The sequence below is a fragment of the Cucumis sativus genome, chromosome 4 (genome assembly GCF_000004075.3).
Source record: "Cucumis sativus cultivar 9930 chromosome 4, Cucumber_9930_V3, whole genome shotgun sequence".
Taxonomy (NCBI): domain Eukaryota; kingdom Viridiplantae; phylum Streptophyta; class Magnoliopsida; order Cucurbitales; family Cucurbitaceae; genus Cucumis; species Cucumis sativus.
In genome coordinates this window covers 24,217,714-24,232,973 of record NC_026658.2, presented here as the reverse complement: position 1 = coordinate 24,232,973, position 15,260 = coordinate 24,217,714, and the positions used below count along the sequence as shown (strand labels likewise).

The 15,260-nt window shown below is 34.2% G+C and overlaps 4 protein-coding genes across 4 annotated transcripts; 2 read left to right on the top strand and 2 right to left on the bottom strand.

Moving 5' to 3' along the window:
* The first annotated feature begins 679 nt into the window (after window positions 1-679).
* On the top strand, window positions 680-2,330 carry LOC101212714. The gene is made up of 2 exons (XM_011655801.2): window positions 680-1,148; window positions 1,393-2,330. Exon 2 carries the CDS (start codon window positions 1,633-1,635, stop codon window positions 2,089-2,091), a length of 459 nt encoding a protein of 152 aa, XP_011654103.1. The 5' UTR covers window positions 680-1,148; window positions 1,393-1,632; the 3' UTR covers window positions 2,092-2,330.
* Window positions 2,331-2,930: 600 nt separating this feature from the next.
* Window positions 2,931-5,730, top strand: LOC101222945 (probable carboxylesterase 2). Its single transcript, XM_011655799.2, has 2 exons — window positions 2,931-3,559; window positions 5,143-5,730. The coding sequence occupies exons 1-2, from the start codon at window positions 3,071-3,073 to the stop codon at window positions 5,632-5,634; spliced, it is 981 nt and encodes a 326-aa protein (XP_011654101.1). The 5' UTR covers window positions 2,931-3,070; the 3' UTR covers window positions 5,635-5,730.
* Window positions 5,676-9,157, bottom strand: LOC101216036 (26S proteasome non-ATPase regulatory subunit 14 homolog). The gene is made up of 6 exons (XM_011655800.2): window positions 8,875-9,157; window positions 8,439-8,616; window positions 7,066-7,147; window positions 6,653-6,829; window positions 6,359-6,526; window positions 5,676-6,119 (listed from the first exon to the last, which is right to left on the bottom strand). Exons 1-6 carry the CDS (start codon window positions 9,005-9,007, stop codon window positions 5,928-5,930), a joined length of 930 nt encoding a protein of 309 aa, XP_011654102.1. The 5' UTR covers window positions 9,008-9,157; the 3' UTR covers window positions 5,676-5,927.
* A 503-nt stretch (window positions 9,158-9,660) lies between these two features.
* On the bottom strand, window positions 9,661-13,030 carry LOC101212471 (26S proteasome non-ATPase regulatory subunit 14 homolog). The gene is made up of 6 exons (XM_011655797.2): window positions 12,756-13,030; window positions 12,323-12,500; window positions 11,034-11,115; window positions 10,604-10,780; window positions 10,367-10,534; window positions 9,661-10,118 (listed from the first exon to the last, which is right to left on the bottom strand). The coding sequence occupies exons 1-6, from the start codon at window positions 12,886-12,888 to the stop codon at window positions 9,927-9,929; spliced, it is 930 nt and encodes a 309-aa protein (XP_011654099.2). The 5' UTR covers window positions 12,889-13,030; the 3' UTR covers window positions 9,661-9,926.
* Window positions 13,031-15,260: the final 2,230 nt, after the last annotated feature.

Sequence of the window (15,260 nt, the reverse complement as noted above, 5' to 3'; positions counted from 1 at the left end):
TTTAATTAGTTAGATATTTTAAAATTTTAAGTCAACCAAATTTTTAGGATAAAATTGGAATTTTTTTTGTTAAATTTGGTTGCGCGTCAAAAATAGTTAATAAAATAGACAAAATATTTATACAAACTTTGATAATTGTTGTTATTCTTTAAAAAAAATATAAATAATGTTTTTTTTTAATTAACATTTGAATTTTAAAAGTTGAAGATGTTTACAATACATAATATATTAGATATATGTTTGAAAATTTTAAAAAATATATATATTGATAACGCGTTAATATTTTTTAAACCTATCAACTAAGAAAACTATAATAGCGGGATAGATATTTAAATATAAAAATTGTGAGAGCAAATGTGTGTTATATCATTGTCTATTTTTTGTGGTTACTACAAAAGTATGACTAAATTTTATTTTAAGTGCATCGATAAATTATAGAATACATATAATGATAGGATCTCGAAAGAACAATCAAACTTCATGATAGCTAGGGGTAATCCTCAAGATAACCAATGAGGGATGCAAACCTCTAACCATAACAAGATCGAGCTTCCAAAATATGGATGGACCAACCGAAAAAGATCCTCTCACAACAAACAATAAGAAGAGAACTCAAAAAATCACAATCATTCCACAAAGCATCAAAATTGAGCTTCAAGCTATCATAATCGGACAGAAACCAAACTCTCCCAAAGAGAGGTCTTGGCCTATCGAGCTCATAAAACTCTGTCAAACAGTGCTATTTTGTTCGAGAACTAGTCGCAATAATCAATCAAATTTTTATAGTTCCACACATCCCATAGAAGGAAGGTCGTGACATACGATCCAAACCCTCAATGATCCAACAATTGATAGGGGTCCAACAATCTCTTAAAACATTAGAAAGTACACAAGGCAGGAAAAAAGAATAGCCAAAACATATTTTAGTAAACTTGCACCCCCAAAGAAAAGGACAAACATGTATTTCAACTATAATCAGTTTAATATCTAATTTGCACTCTTTTCTTTATTACTGCACTTTGTTCAAAGTTCAAAATCCTTGTAATGGATTAAAGCTCAGAAAATTCATCTTCAAAGAACTAGTTGATCGGACTCGGATTAAAGTTGAAAACGTCGATGAAAGCGGCTGGCTGCTCTCCGATTAACTGGTGAGTTTCCTTTTCTTTCCCTATTTCTTTCTTTTTGGGATGACAGTAGGGATTTTGGATTCAATTATTTTGCCATTAATTCTGATATTGTATCGATTTCCGATGCCGCATTCACAACTCCGGTTTTGTTGACATGGCGGTTTAGTATCATTGATCGTGCTTGTTCTTGATTGGCTGTTTGCGTTGTTATTCAATGCTGTTGATAGAATCCGTTGAGTTCATAAATCGATATGAAATTTCGCAGGATGAGAAGATCGAATTAGACGCAAGGAAATATCGGGCTCGTAATTGAAGTTCAGCGCGACAGACTTCTTCCAAAAATCGATTCGATTCCATATCAGTTTGAGGACAGCAAGGTGCTTGTAAAAATGCCTCAACGAAATTAGCATAAGAATCAAGAAAGACATCGACTAGGTGTTTGTGAAAATGCCTCAACGAAATTAGCACAAGAATCAAGAAAGACATTGAGTAGGTGTTTGTGAAAATGCCTCAACGAAATAGGCATAAGAGTCAAGAAAGGGAGAGTGTGAACTCAGAAGGAGGAATCGCCGCTTGGAATGTGTTTGACAGTGTGAAGACCACAACGAAGACTCCTGAAGCTCTAATGGGGGAGATCGGTGCTGCAATTTCAAATTTAGAATATGCTCGAACCACTGCGTATTTAGAATCTCCAATATCTCCCGATGAGCCAGAGGATGAGGAACCTAGTGCGAATTCAAGAAGTCAGTATGATGTTCGAATGGCGGATGGAGCTTACAAGGCAGGTTGTAAAGCATTAACCGTTGGTAAGCTTGACGAGGCTCTTCATTCGTTGAATGTTTCTCTTTCGAAATGCCCACCTGAGAAATCATCTGCTGTTGCTAAGATTCAATCTTTGATCTCCCTCACGTCTCAGCAACTTCAGATCAGATCTTCTAATTGCCAAGAAATTTCAGAAGATTGATTGGTTTGATTCAATATATGTTTTCTTCCATCCATATTTGTTCCTCATTCTTTTTCCCTGGATCAGAATCTCTCTCATTGTTCTTTAATAATCATGTTTGACTGTGTGTATATACGTTTTTCATTTGTTCAATTTTCTTTTTTGTAAGCAAGCAAGGACTTGTTTTTCCTTGAGGACGCTTCCTAATATAGCCTATGTCTACCTTTTCTAAATCGATGAAAAAGTAGTAAATTTAAAAATCATGCTTGTACCCTCTAATCTTTAAGAAAAATTTTTAAAATATCAAATTTTACAAAAAAAAAGAATTTACGGTGACTATCATTGATAGTTATAGCAGGTAAATATTTTAATTTATTTTGTTATTTTATTTTTTTAAACAAAAAATATATATATTATATCACAAGTTATGAATTAGTAGTGAGATGTACAAAGATAGATGCAACTCGAGATGCACTTAAATTCTTTTACGAATTTTGTTTTCAATAAAAAATTTACACACGAAGTTTAATTACTAGTTAAAAAGTATATTTGGATTGAAAAGTAGTAAGATGATTGTTACTTGAGATCATTCCTAATATTCGTTGTTGTATGGCTAGTGGAATAGAAATTTAAGGCAGCGTTGTTATCAAACCCATTGTTTGAGTCAAATACTTTGTGGGTCGCACACAACTATAAAACATCAATTCAATAATTTATTAAGTCTCTACTAACATTTTCACAACTAAATAACTTCAAATTAAAGTCTTGCACAACTCTAGTGGCATTGATGAGTCGTAGTCATCTGCATTGCAGCAACCATATGGTTAGTTGTTAATTGCTATACATGTATGGTGAACATTTGAAATTATAAAGGATAGAGTTTGACATATATCTCTTCACCAATTATATGATAATTTCAAATCAAACCTCTTCATTTTCCCTTCTTTTTCCAATCAATTATTTCAATTATCAGCACAGTCTTATCTTTTTTTAACCTCAAATGGCTACAGACTTAAACAACCCCGAGCTGGATGTCGAGCTTCTTCCTTACCTTCGACTCTACAAAAACGGCGTCGTTGAGAGGCTTCTCGGGACACGTGTCACTCCCCCTGGCCTCGATTCTCGCACAGGAGTTCACTCTAAAGACATCGTTATCGTTCCCGATACCGGCGTCTCAGCTCGGCTTTACCGTCCCACCGCCGTAGACCCTGGCCGGAAACTTCCATTGGTTGTTTACTTTCACGGCGGTGCGTTTCTTGTAGCCTCCAGTGCTGAACCTGTTTACCATAACAATTGTCTTATCCCGCTTGCCGCCGAGGCCCAAACCGTCCTCCTCTCGGTCAACTATAGATTAGCGCCGGAGCATCCTCTTCCCGCCGCTTATGACGATTCTTGGGCGGCGCTGCAGTGGATTGCCGCTCAGTCGAAGTCCTCCGCCGATGAGCCCGGGCATGAGCCTTGGCTTAAAGAGCTAGTTGATTTTGAGAAGGTATTGTTAGTTAGAATCAAACTCCCTCCTATAACCTTAGTAATATATTAGGTTAAAATATTGTTTTCTTAGGGTTTTTTCAAAAATTTTAAAAAACAAACAAACAAACTATTTACATTAACAAAATTTATCATACAGTTTTTTTATGAACTCTAAATATTTTGTTCATTTCTCATTTTTTTTATTTTTTGCAAATTCTTTGTGCAATTTTAGACTCTTTATTTATAACACTGATTTTTTCTTTTAGTATATTTTTAAAAGTTATATTAAAAAGTTATAAATAGCATTTTTCTTAAAAAAAACAATAAACTAGCACGTTAAGAATTAGTTTTAAGATTTATTAAATGTATCTAGATTAAAATTATACAATTAAAAATATAGAAACTAAAATTAAACAAACTTCAACTTAAAATTAAAATTAGATTTATATATTAAATTGTTTAATGAAAAAATAAAGGTATTTTGAAATTAATAATATTTTATTAAAAGTGATTTTAGTTTTAGCCAACTAAAAAGTAACTTTGTATAATTGATAAACTGAATTTAGAATGAGAGGTTCAATTTTCATTCCACAGTGTCCAATTATTACTGTTTTTATTTTTCTTTTCTGAAAAGTATGTTTAACGGATCTTTAAATTTTAAATTTTAGTGTATACTAATATCATTTTTTTTAAAGAAAGGAAGCCGTCATTAATTAAAAGGGAAGTGATATTAAAAGGTTTAACCGAGTAATTATTGATCATTGTAAAGAAAAATAAAGTTCATAACAAAAGTTATTTTCTTTTTGGTTGAAATGCAATTTTAGATAACATGTTTGGAACTTATGGCTGGTTTTTTTAAGTTTACTTCTTCAATGTTATACTATTTAATGGTTGAAAAATATTCTTAGAAAACATTTTTGTTTGCCCATGGTTTTTCTTTACTCTTTCTTCATCTTGACTCGTCTCATTTTTTCACTTGTAGTGAATCACAGTTGCTTATACCTTAAACCCCATATTTGAAGTGGTGTAGCTTGTGTTTGTTTTTTCGTTTCCGCACAACATGATTTAGAATCAATCAAATTCAGTTCAACTTGAAGCTAATTGGAATTCGACACCTTATGAATTTCGTTTTTCTTTCAACTATTTGAACATATGCACTAGAAGTTTTTCTACTCATTTTTGTTTTCTGCAGGGAAGAGTTGAGGGTGGGGCTGGGAGTGGAAGTCTTTGTGATTTAACTCATTGAAGTGTTTTAACCCAAAAGCCAATCAACATTTCAATGAGATTGTTTTGAAATTTTTTTTAAAAAAATCTGTGATGGAGATGGAGTAGAGACAGAGAGAAAGGATGAAGAAAAGGAGAAAGAAATAGGAAGAGAAGAGAGAAAAGAACTAAATGCACCTATTCTTTGGAAAAAGAACTTTTAAACCTATTCTTTAAAATTGAAAGATTAAAACAGATAATTTGAAAACTTATTAACTAAATGCACCTGTTCATCAAAACAGGAAACAAAAGAGTATATTTTTTTTCTTTCCAATATTACATATCTCAATTAATTAAGGTGCAATAAATTAGAAAGGCTAAATTATATTATTTGAACAGGTGTTCTTGGTAGGTGACAGTGCGGGTGGAAACATCTGCCACCACATGGCCCTGCGAGCCAAAAACTCGAACCTGGGCGCCAAAATCAAAATTGTAGGAATCGCCCTAATTCAACCATACTTCTGGGGACAGGAGCCCATTGGATCGGAGATCACTGAGCATCACAAAAAAGCAGAGGTGGATAGTTGGTGGAACTTTGTCTGCCCATCGGATAGAGGAAATGACGATCTCCTCATCAATCCCTTCTCCGATGGGTCACCTGCGATCGATGGCCTCGCCGGTGAGAGGGTGCTGGTTATCGTTGCAGGGAAAGACATCCTGAGGGAAAGAGGGAAGCTTTACTATGAAACTCTTGCGAACAGTGAGTGGAAAGGGAAAGTGGAGTTTTATGAGACGGAAGGTGAGGACCATGCATTTCATATGTTAAACCCATCTTCCGAGAAAGCCAAAGCCCTTCTCAAACGTTTGGCTTTCTTCCTTAACCAAGATTAAAGCTTCAAATTTGTTCTGTTTTAGCTACTATACTCAACTGATGGATTATGAACACTATTATCTTCTCATTCACATCCCCAAGCATATTGAAACCAATTGCTGTCGTGTAGAAACGAAAACACCTCTCGTTCTAAGATCCAATAAAATATTAATGTGATGAAAGTGAAAGACAGGCAGGACAAAGAGTTTAAAACAAACGCGTTTAACAATCACAGACCCTGCAACTCTGGACGAAGAATCCTCGGAGTGTTTTCTGGCAGGGGATGTAGAGTTCTTTAATGACCATAGTTTGATTAGAACACAACTGTATCGAGCATTGTTCCTAATGTCTGTATGATGTTCGATGACATCAAATTGGAGACATGTTCTTCCAGGTGCTTCTTAGCATCTTGCCTTCCCACGTTTGCAATTGCAAGTTTTTCTGGTGGCAATTCATCTTCCTCTTGTACTGCCTTGTTGTACTTGATAGCCAAGTTCAGCATTTCCTGTACGGTATATAACAGACCCATAAATCACAACACAGATTATGCACAATGAAATACAATTTTATCGGTGTTAGCTGTAAAAGTAAATTGTCGGGATAACTGATCACAGCCCTTTCTTGATTGGATAAGTACAATTAGAGAGTAATTGAATTGTTTGGCAACGCAAGAAACTCATTTTATTCGATATTCCAAGAAGAGATGCAACCTCTAGAAGGTTAAAACAAAAAAGACATGCTTACCTGGACAGTCTGCTCATTAGTTTTCGAGTGTGTATCAAATCGTCGAAGTGTTAGGCCATCAGTCCATTTCTTCTTGTGAAGATTAAGCAACATCTTCTCTTCAAGTTCATTTTTCCTATAGTTAATTGCAATAGAGTAATAATGGCGATTCAATCCATGGATTAATGCCTGAAAACAATCATACGAGTCAGTGGAACTGAAAGCAATAATGATTTGATTGTATTTGTTCAACACTCACTTTCTAGGTAAGAATGTTTAACACTCACTTTCTAGGTAAGAATGTTCAATACTCACTTGAATAGATGGTTTATTAAGATGGCCGAGGTTTGAAGTTGTTTGACGAGGTTCTTGGCCAAGCATCATTGTCTGAGGATTAATTAGACGAAAGGCATCGATAACCACCTTTCCCTTGACACTTTGGATTGGATCCACAACTACAGCAACAGCTCGCTGATTAAGAGCTTCAAAACTCTGCAAACGATGACAAAAGTAAGCACATTTCACATTATAATCTCATTTGCAAATCTACATTACACTCTTTCCTTAGCTGGAAGACCACCCAATCAAAGAAAATGTGCAGTAAAAAATTATTTCAAAATAATAAGAATATACTAGTACAAGAAAAAGAAAAGGAATTCACCCCTAAAATGATTAACAATGAGGTGGATAACAATACGAAAAATCGAGGCTGTTTTAGAACCACAAACCTGTTGAGTATTGATGTCGACACCAGAGAGCCAACATCCAAATCCAGGATGAGAGTGGTACCATCCCACAACCATCTCAGGGCTGAAGGCAAAAAATAAATGGTTAAAGTTAGAGGTAAAGGGCAGTAAAAGATTATATGTCTATAACGAGTTCAATCTTCATTCTTCAGTATAATTAAAGTAGAAAAGACTGGACTCTAATAATGCTGGATTCATCTATCAATATAGATACATGAACAAGGGAAGAACCGAGAAGCTTCCCCTATCTCCCAAAACACTCTCAAATCACAGACGAGCAAAAATGTAGCTCCGCACAAGGCCTACTCTTACCCTTCCATTAGCTCATAGACATGAACTCATTACTTTATTTTTTTAAAAAAAAAGGAAACGAGTCTCAATATTATTAATAATGGAAATAGAGAGACAAAGCTCAAAGTACATGAGGGACATACAAAGAGCAAAGGGGAAGGGGGAGGATCAGCGGGCGCACCCAAGCATCTCAACTAGGTTGACACCCCCCTTTAGCGCCCTCATCACATCCATAAGCGAAAATAAAAACCCACATAGTAGGTTAAATAAAATCAATACAACAGAACAATAACAAAGTAAATGCCACAGTACAAGGCCAAAAAAATGATAAAGCAAGGCAGCAAGCCAAAAACAAAGCAAAAACAATAGATATCCTTGATTGAACTCATTACTTTATTTAATTCTAACTATACCTTCATTTGATGAAAATGTCAATTGACATACCAAAAGTAAAAATGATGGAGAAGCGTCTAAAAATGGGGAGTCTTTCAAATGAAACAAGGTGCACAACCAAATAAATGGTTATAAAAGAAGATAGTATAGTGAGTGGTGCTCCATGAAAATGTGAATGATATTAAAATTAAAACGAATTGAGCCCACATTCAGGGAATAATTTCCTAAGAGAAGAGTTGGAATCAGCATGAGAAATGATTCTGATTCTGATTCTGGACAAACAAAGGCCCAGAGGAAAAAACAGGAAAAAAAATTGGTGGCCAGCCAACTAAAATCACTCCAAAGTGCATATTGTGCAACAGAGAAATTGTCAAAAGATTTTCTTGGCTAGAGTTCAACCATCCTGGGATCCTGTACATATCCATTTTCATAGATCATAGATTTCAATAAAATTTAAGTAAACCTATGTAAGTTTTATACTAAAATCAGGTCTATTCCAAAGATTAAACACGCAATGGACAGTACAATACCTCCCAGTCACCACAGGCGAGGACATACAACTAAAATTTAAAAAGGGGAGCTGTTTCTTTCAGGATCTAAAGTTTCATTTTCAGCAACTGAATCTTTAAGATCCAACAAATGTAGTCATTACGGTAAGTAAATAAAATTACCGTCCAGTTTGTTTAAGCATGTCAAGCATATTGGTCTGGAATACATGATCAACAGCTTCGACACTAACACCCGTACCACTTTGCGGCATAGCAAATACATCGACCACGCGCACGGTGTACTCGTCAACAAATTCCCCCAACATCAGACCCATCACCTCCATAGGAACCCCAGCTCTTCCTATTATAACGCACATTGAAGTGGAAATAAGATAAACGGGAAGTTTATTTGAAGCTTCACAATCTTAATTACCAATGACCTAAACCACATCCAACATCCTAAACCTAAAACCGAGCAAAACCATCCAAATTCGTTGATAATATAGAAGGGGAGAGTCGACAAGACCTCTCAACATTAAATTAGTAGAGATTGTGAACACATTCGAAAGAATAGGAATCTAAGAAACAAGAAAAGCGGCAACTTCAATTCGAATAGTACCGTGCTTAAGCATCTTCAGAAGCGCGAGGGATGAGATGTAGACCTGCTCCGACGAATCAAGAGTGGGCGAGTCCGGCGGTGGGTGCCCCAATGAACCTCCGGCACCGGCGAACATTCTCTGTAGCCGCTCCATTCGTAAAGCTTTCCCTCAGCGTCGATCTTTCCGGCGGCCGGGAATGTAAGACTTCTAGTTTCTTTGGCAACAAGACTTCCCTCGTCTGGTTCTTAAAAATGGTGATTGCGGGAGATGGGAAAACGTCTTATCAAAATGGCAATTATGCCCCTTGTACTTTTACATAAATTTATTGTTTTCCTTTTTTAAAAAAAAATCACTATAAATTACAAAACGGATTTAAATAAAAATATAACAAAATTTTATATTATATAAATAATAAACATTAAACTTCTATAAGTTTGTATGAATGCAGATAAATACTACAATAAAGTTATTCTATGAATGTGAAGAATGATGTAAAAAAATGACTTATTTAATATTCGTAAAAATATATACTAAGAGAAAAATAAAGTTACCATAAGACGAAGTTAGTTAATAAGTTTGCAAATACCAATGTAACGTTCTCTATTAAATTTATCATCAAATTAAAGGATTGATTAAAATGACAGATAGATTATCATATTTGTGTTGTATGAATATTTTTATAGATATTTGAAAATGTTTTTTTATTATTTTGATTATTATATTTATTTTCTATGAATATTTTTCGGATTGAAAAATATTTTGATTATTATGTTTTGAGGAAATTTCATACATTTACACAATGGTCCAAATTATGAACACTATCTTTTTCATTCACATCCCAAGCATTGAAACCAATAGTTGTCCTGTAAAAACGAAACCACCTCTCATTCTAAGATCCAATAAAACATTAATGTAATGAAAGTGAAACACAGGCAGGAATTCTTAGCAATGGAAGAGTTTTTAAGCACTATTTAACTTGTTTTTAACAGTCAGACACCCTGCAACTTTGAATGAAGAATCTTCTGAATGTTCCTGGCAGGGGATGTAGAGTTCTTTAACGACCATAGTTCGATTAGAACACAACTGTATCGAGCATTGTTCCTAATGTCTGTATGATGTTCGATGACATCAAATTGGAGACATGTTCTTCCAGGTGCTTCTTAGCATCTTGCCTTCCCACGTTTGCAATTGCAAGTTTTTCTGGTGGCAACTCATCTTCCTCTTGTACTGCCTTGTTGTACTTGATAGCCAAGTTCAGCATTTCCTGCACGGTATATAACAAATCCTTAATCACAACAAAGATTATGCACAATGAAATACAATTTTATCGAGGTTAGCTGTGAAAAGTGAATCGTCAAGTTAATTGATCACAGCACTTTCTTTATTAGATAAGTACAATTAGAGAGCAATTGAATTGTTTGGCAACGCAAGAAACTCATTTTATTCATTTTATTCGATATTGCAAGAAGAGATGCAACCTCTAGAAGGTTAAAACATAAAAGACATGCTTACCTGGACAGTCTGCTCATTAGTTTTCGAGTGTGTATCAAATCGTTGAAGTGTTAGGCCATCAGTCCATTTCTTCTTGTGAAGATTAAGCAACATCTTCTCCTCAAGTTCATTTTTCCTATAGTTAATTGCAATAGAGTAATAATGGCGATTCAATCCATGGATTAATGCCTGAAATCAATCGTATGAGTCAGTGGCATGAAAGCAAGAATTATTTAAAAGTATTTGTTCAACACTCACTTGAATAGATGGCTTATTAAGATGGCCGAGGTTTGATGTTGTTTGACGTGGTTCTTGACCAAGCATCATTGTCTGGGGATTAATTAGACGAAAGGCATCGATAACCACCTTTCCCTTGACACTCTGGATTGGATCCACAACTACAGCAACAGCTCGCTGATTAAGAGCTTCAAAACTCTACAAATGAAGACAAGTAAGCGCATATCACATTAGAATCTCAATTGCAAATCTTCATTACATTTTTTCCTAGCTGGAAGACCTCCTTGACCCAATAAAATAAAATGTTCAGTAAAAAAAATTATTACAAAATTATAAAATTCCAGAGAGAAGAATATTATACAAGAAAAAGAAATGGCAATCACCCCGAGAAAGATTCAACAATGAGGTGCATAACAATATGTAAAATGGAGGCTGTTTAAAAACTACAAACCTGTTGAGTGTTGATGTCGACACCAGACAGCCAACAACCAAATCCAGGATGAGAGTGGTACCATCCTACAACCATCTCAGGACTGAACAAAAAAAATACATGGTTAGCATTCAAGGTAAAAGGCAGCAGAAGATTATAAGTCAATAATGAGTTCAATCTTAACTCTTCGGTACAATTGAAGTGTAAAAGGCTGGACTCTGATAATGCTGGATCTATCTATCAATATAGATACATGAACAGGGGAAGAAAACAGGGGCTTCCCCTATCCTCCAAAACACTCTCAAATCACAAGGCCTACTCCTACCCTTCCCCCTTCCGTTTGTCCATGGTAGCTACATAATCTCATGGGATCACTTAATAAACTAATTACAGAAGATGTTCAATTCACCACCAATTTTTCCTCGGACGCCTCCTCGTGTAGCCTAATAGGAGTACTATCAGAATCTACAAATGCTAGGGACAACGCGAAAGTGTTTGTTCAAACAAGCAATCATGGTTTGGGGTCGGGGTTGGGGGGGGGGGGGGGTCCTGGGATGAAAACAATAGAGGTCATGTGTAGTGAGGACTGACATCCATGAACTCATTACTTTATTTCATTCTCACCATACCTTCATTTGTTGAAAATGTCAACTGACATACCCAAACCAAACCAAAGCTAAAGAAAATATAATGTAGAGAGTCAGAGACGCCCAAAAATGGAGAGTCTTTCAAATGAAACAAGGTGCACAACCAAATAAATGGTTATAAAAGAAGATAGTATAGTGAGTGGTGCTCCATGAAAACGGGAATGATGTTAAAACTAAAATGAGTTGAGTCCACATTCAGGGAATAATTTCCTAAGAGAAGTAAAGAGTTGAAATCAGAATGAGAAATGATTCTGGACAAACAAAGGTCCAGCGGTACAAATAGAAAAGAAAATTGCAGCCCAGCTAACTAAAATACCTCCGAAGCGCATATTGTTCAACAGAGATTGTCAAAAAAAAATTCTTGGCTAGAGTTCGACCATCCTGGGATCCTCTAAAATATCCATTTTCATAGATAATAGATTTCAATGAAATTTAAGTAAACCTATGTAAATCTTATGCTAAAATCAGATCTATTCCAAAGATTAAACACGCACTGGACAGCACAAGCCCTCCCAGTCACTACAGGCGGGGACATACAACTAAAATTTAAAAAAAGGAGCTGTTTCTTTCAGCATCTAAAGTTTCATTTTCAGCAACTTAACCTTTAAGATCCAGCAAATGTAGTCATTACAAATCTCAAGCAATATAAGTAAATAAAATTACCGTCCAGTTTGTTTAAGCATGTCAAGCATATTGGTCTGGAATACATGATCAACAGCTTCGACACTAACACCCGTACCACTTTGCGGCATAGCAAATACATCGACCACGCGCACGGTGTACTCGTCAACAAATTCCCCCAACATCAGACCCATCACCTCCATGGGAACCCCAGCTCTTCCTATTAAGCACATTGAAGTGGAAATTACATAAACGGGGAGTTCATTTAAAGCTTCACAATCAATTACCAATAACCTAAACCACATCCAACACCCTAAACCTAAAACCGAGCAAAACCATCCAAATTCGTTGGTAATATAGAAGGGGAGAGTCGAAAAACCCTCTAAACATTAAATTAGGAAAAGACTGTGAACACACTCGAATGAATATGGGTGGAAAAAAACAAGAAAAGTGGCAACTTCAATTCGAACAGTACCGTGCTTAAGCATCTTCAGAAGCGCGAGGGAGGAGATGTAGACCTGCTCCGACGAATCAAGAGTGGGCGAGTCCGGCGGAGGGTGGCCCAGTGAACCTCCGGCACCGGCGAACATTCTCTGTAGGCGCTCCATTCGTAAAGTTTTCCCTCAGCGTCGATCTGATCCGGCTGCCGGGCATGCAAGACTTTTAACTTTCTTTGGCAACAAGGCTTCCCTCGTCTGGTTCTTAAAAATGAAGATTAAGGGAGGTGGAACACCGTCCTAACAAAATGACAATTTTGCCCCTTAAACTTTTACATAGATTTATTGTTTTAATATTTTGTTTAACATATATACCCACGTCATTACTTAATATTATTTTTAAGTAAATTAATTAGATATTTTTTTAAAGATATCGTAAAATTATCGAAAATATATAGAGTTACTCGATATATGTATAAAATAGTCTAAGAGAGCCCGATGAATAAAATAGTCTAAGAGAGCCCAACGAAGTTAAGAAATAGACATGAACAATAATTAAGAAAGAAATGACATTATGAGAAATGTAATAAAATTTAGTTAGTTTATAGATGAACAAATTTCAACTCTGTCCTTCGTTTTTAATTACAACTTCAATAGTATTTAAGTTTTAGAGGAAATTGAAAAGTTTATAAGTCATATGTCAACTGAAATTACGTACTTATATTCATGCCAAAACAACAAATTTTTAAATAGCAAATTGAAAAATAGTACAAATTAGAAAAATAAATATAATATACAGCACACGTGAAGAATGCAAAAATGACAGGTTTTTTACACTTATATCATGGATATCATACTATTAGTGATGACTTCTATCGATTACGTAAGGCTTAATGTATCAATGTGTTTTTTCATTAATTTATCTCTAATGGCTTGAACTTTTAATATCTAAGTGATATAAATGTTGATAGCATGACTTAAAATCAATAATTTATTTCAATAAAAGTTGTTGTTATATCAGTTTTAATTTATACTATTAGTGACTGAACCTACCATATGGATAGCATGTTAATAGTGATTTGAATCTATTACTGATACCATACTAATATTGTGTCTTCTCTTTGTTCATTTATGATAAAACACAAACAACCATTACATTGATATTGTTGATACACACTAGCATGTTATGGATATTACTCAAGGATGGTATCACCAATAGATATTAATATAATAATAACATCGATAGTAGGTATAAAAAATATCAATTGATATCCTAATTAAACTTCATAAATCAAAAACTTATATATTTACCAGTGATATATCACTTAAAAAATGTATGCTTATAATGATGTCTCTTATACTTGCTATCAACAACGCCATTCAAATGTAATTATTGACAGATAACGCTAGTGACATAATTTTACGTTGATAGCAATACAAAAAATGACTCATAGTAGCTATCACGAATATCAATTGATAGCAATATCACTGATAGAATATATGAGTGATAGCAACTGATGTCATATTTCTCAAATTAAAAACTATCATTTATAGTAGTCATCAGCGATAGCAGCTAACTATAACAATTGATGTCATATTTCTCAAATTCAAAGGTACTCTATCATCTATAGACTATAATTGATCAAAATTATCAATCATGTTTGATACCAAATATATCAAATAACATATTTCTCAAATTAAAAGCTAGCATTGACAACATATATCAATGTATATTAGCTATCAATTGCTATGAATGATTACTCTAAAATTAAGAAAACCGGGAAAAAAAATATTTGTAGCGGTGACAAGTTATTATTGATAATAGTTATCAACGATAATAATTGACAACAACTAACAATGATATTCACTAATTCTAGTTATTGACGATAGCTTTCAAAATTAAAAATTCAAGATGCGTGTGAAGTAATCATTTTTCAAATTAAAGCTACCAGTGGTATTACCACCGAAAACAATTATTCATGATAGATTAATAACTACTATCACTCATAGTCATAGAAAATATCGACTGTATTGCACGTGTAAAGATTATATTGTTGACTTTTTATATTTAAATATTTATAATTAAACAAAATAATATGTCACTAAAAGTAACTTTTTTGTAGTTTAATTGAGTATGGAGATTCAAACTACGAACTTCGTGGGTATATACTAATACACTTTGATGACAAATGAGCTACGTTCTTTTTTAGCACTATAAATAATTTTAAATTAAATTAAACAAAACACCTAAGTTTTAATTTATAAGTAAACATTAACGTATAGAGAGTGATAAATTACCTCTTCAACTATATAACAATGGGTCTCAAAACATCTATTTTTTATTCGTTTATGGATTCATAGTAACAGTTTTATATGAATGTAGCTTGAAAAAAATATAAGATCACGTATTCACATTAATCGTGAACAATAAAATATAGTTCTAAATAAATACATTTTATGAAAAATGATGTAATATAACAATTCAAATCTTAAAATAAAATGTAACGTAAAATAAATGAGAAATAAGAAAATCTACCTTCAAC

Bases quoted from the DNA above. Each gene is read 5' to 3' on its own strand.
- LOC101212714 (XM_011655801.2), top strand. From the start codon at position 1,633: ATGCCTCAACGAAATAGGCATAAGAGTCAAGAAAGGGAGAGTGTGAAC.
- LOC101222945 (XM_011655799.2), top strand. From the start codon at position 3,071: ATGGCTACAGACTTAAACAACCCCGAGCTGGATGTCGAGCTTCTTCCT. The intron at 3,560-5,142 runs GTATTGTTAGTT...TTATTTGAACAG, and splicing joins AGCTAGTTGATTTTGAGAAG to GTGTTCTTGGTAGGTGACAG.
- LOC101216036 (XM_011655800.2), bottom strand. From the start codon at position 9,007: ATGGAGCGGCTACAGAGAATGTTCGCCGGTGCCGGAGGTTCATTGGGG. The intron at 8,617-8,874 runs GTACTATTCGAA...GCGTTATAATAG, and splicing joins TCTGAAGATGCTTAAGCACG to GAAGAGCTGGGGTTCCTATG. The intron at 6,120-6,358 runs GTAAGCATGTCT...TATACCGTACAG, and splicing joins CTAATGAGCAGACTGTCCAG to GAAATGCTGAACTTGGCTAT.
- LOC101212471 (XM_011655797.2), bottom strand. From the start codon at position 12,888: ATGGAGCGCCTACAGAGAATGTTCGCCGGTGCCGGAGGTTCACTGGGC. The intron at 12,501-12,755 runs GTACTGTTCGAA...TGTGCTTAATAG, and splicing joins TCTGAAGATGCTTAAGCACG to GAAGAGCTGGGGTTCCCATG. The intron at 10,781-11,033 runs GTTTGTAGTTTT...CTTCATTTGTAG, and splicing joins TCGACATCAACACTCAACAG to AGTTTTGAAGCTCTTAATCA.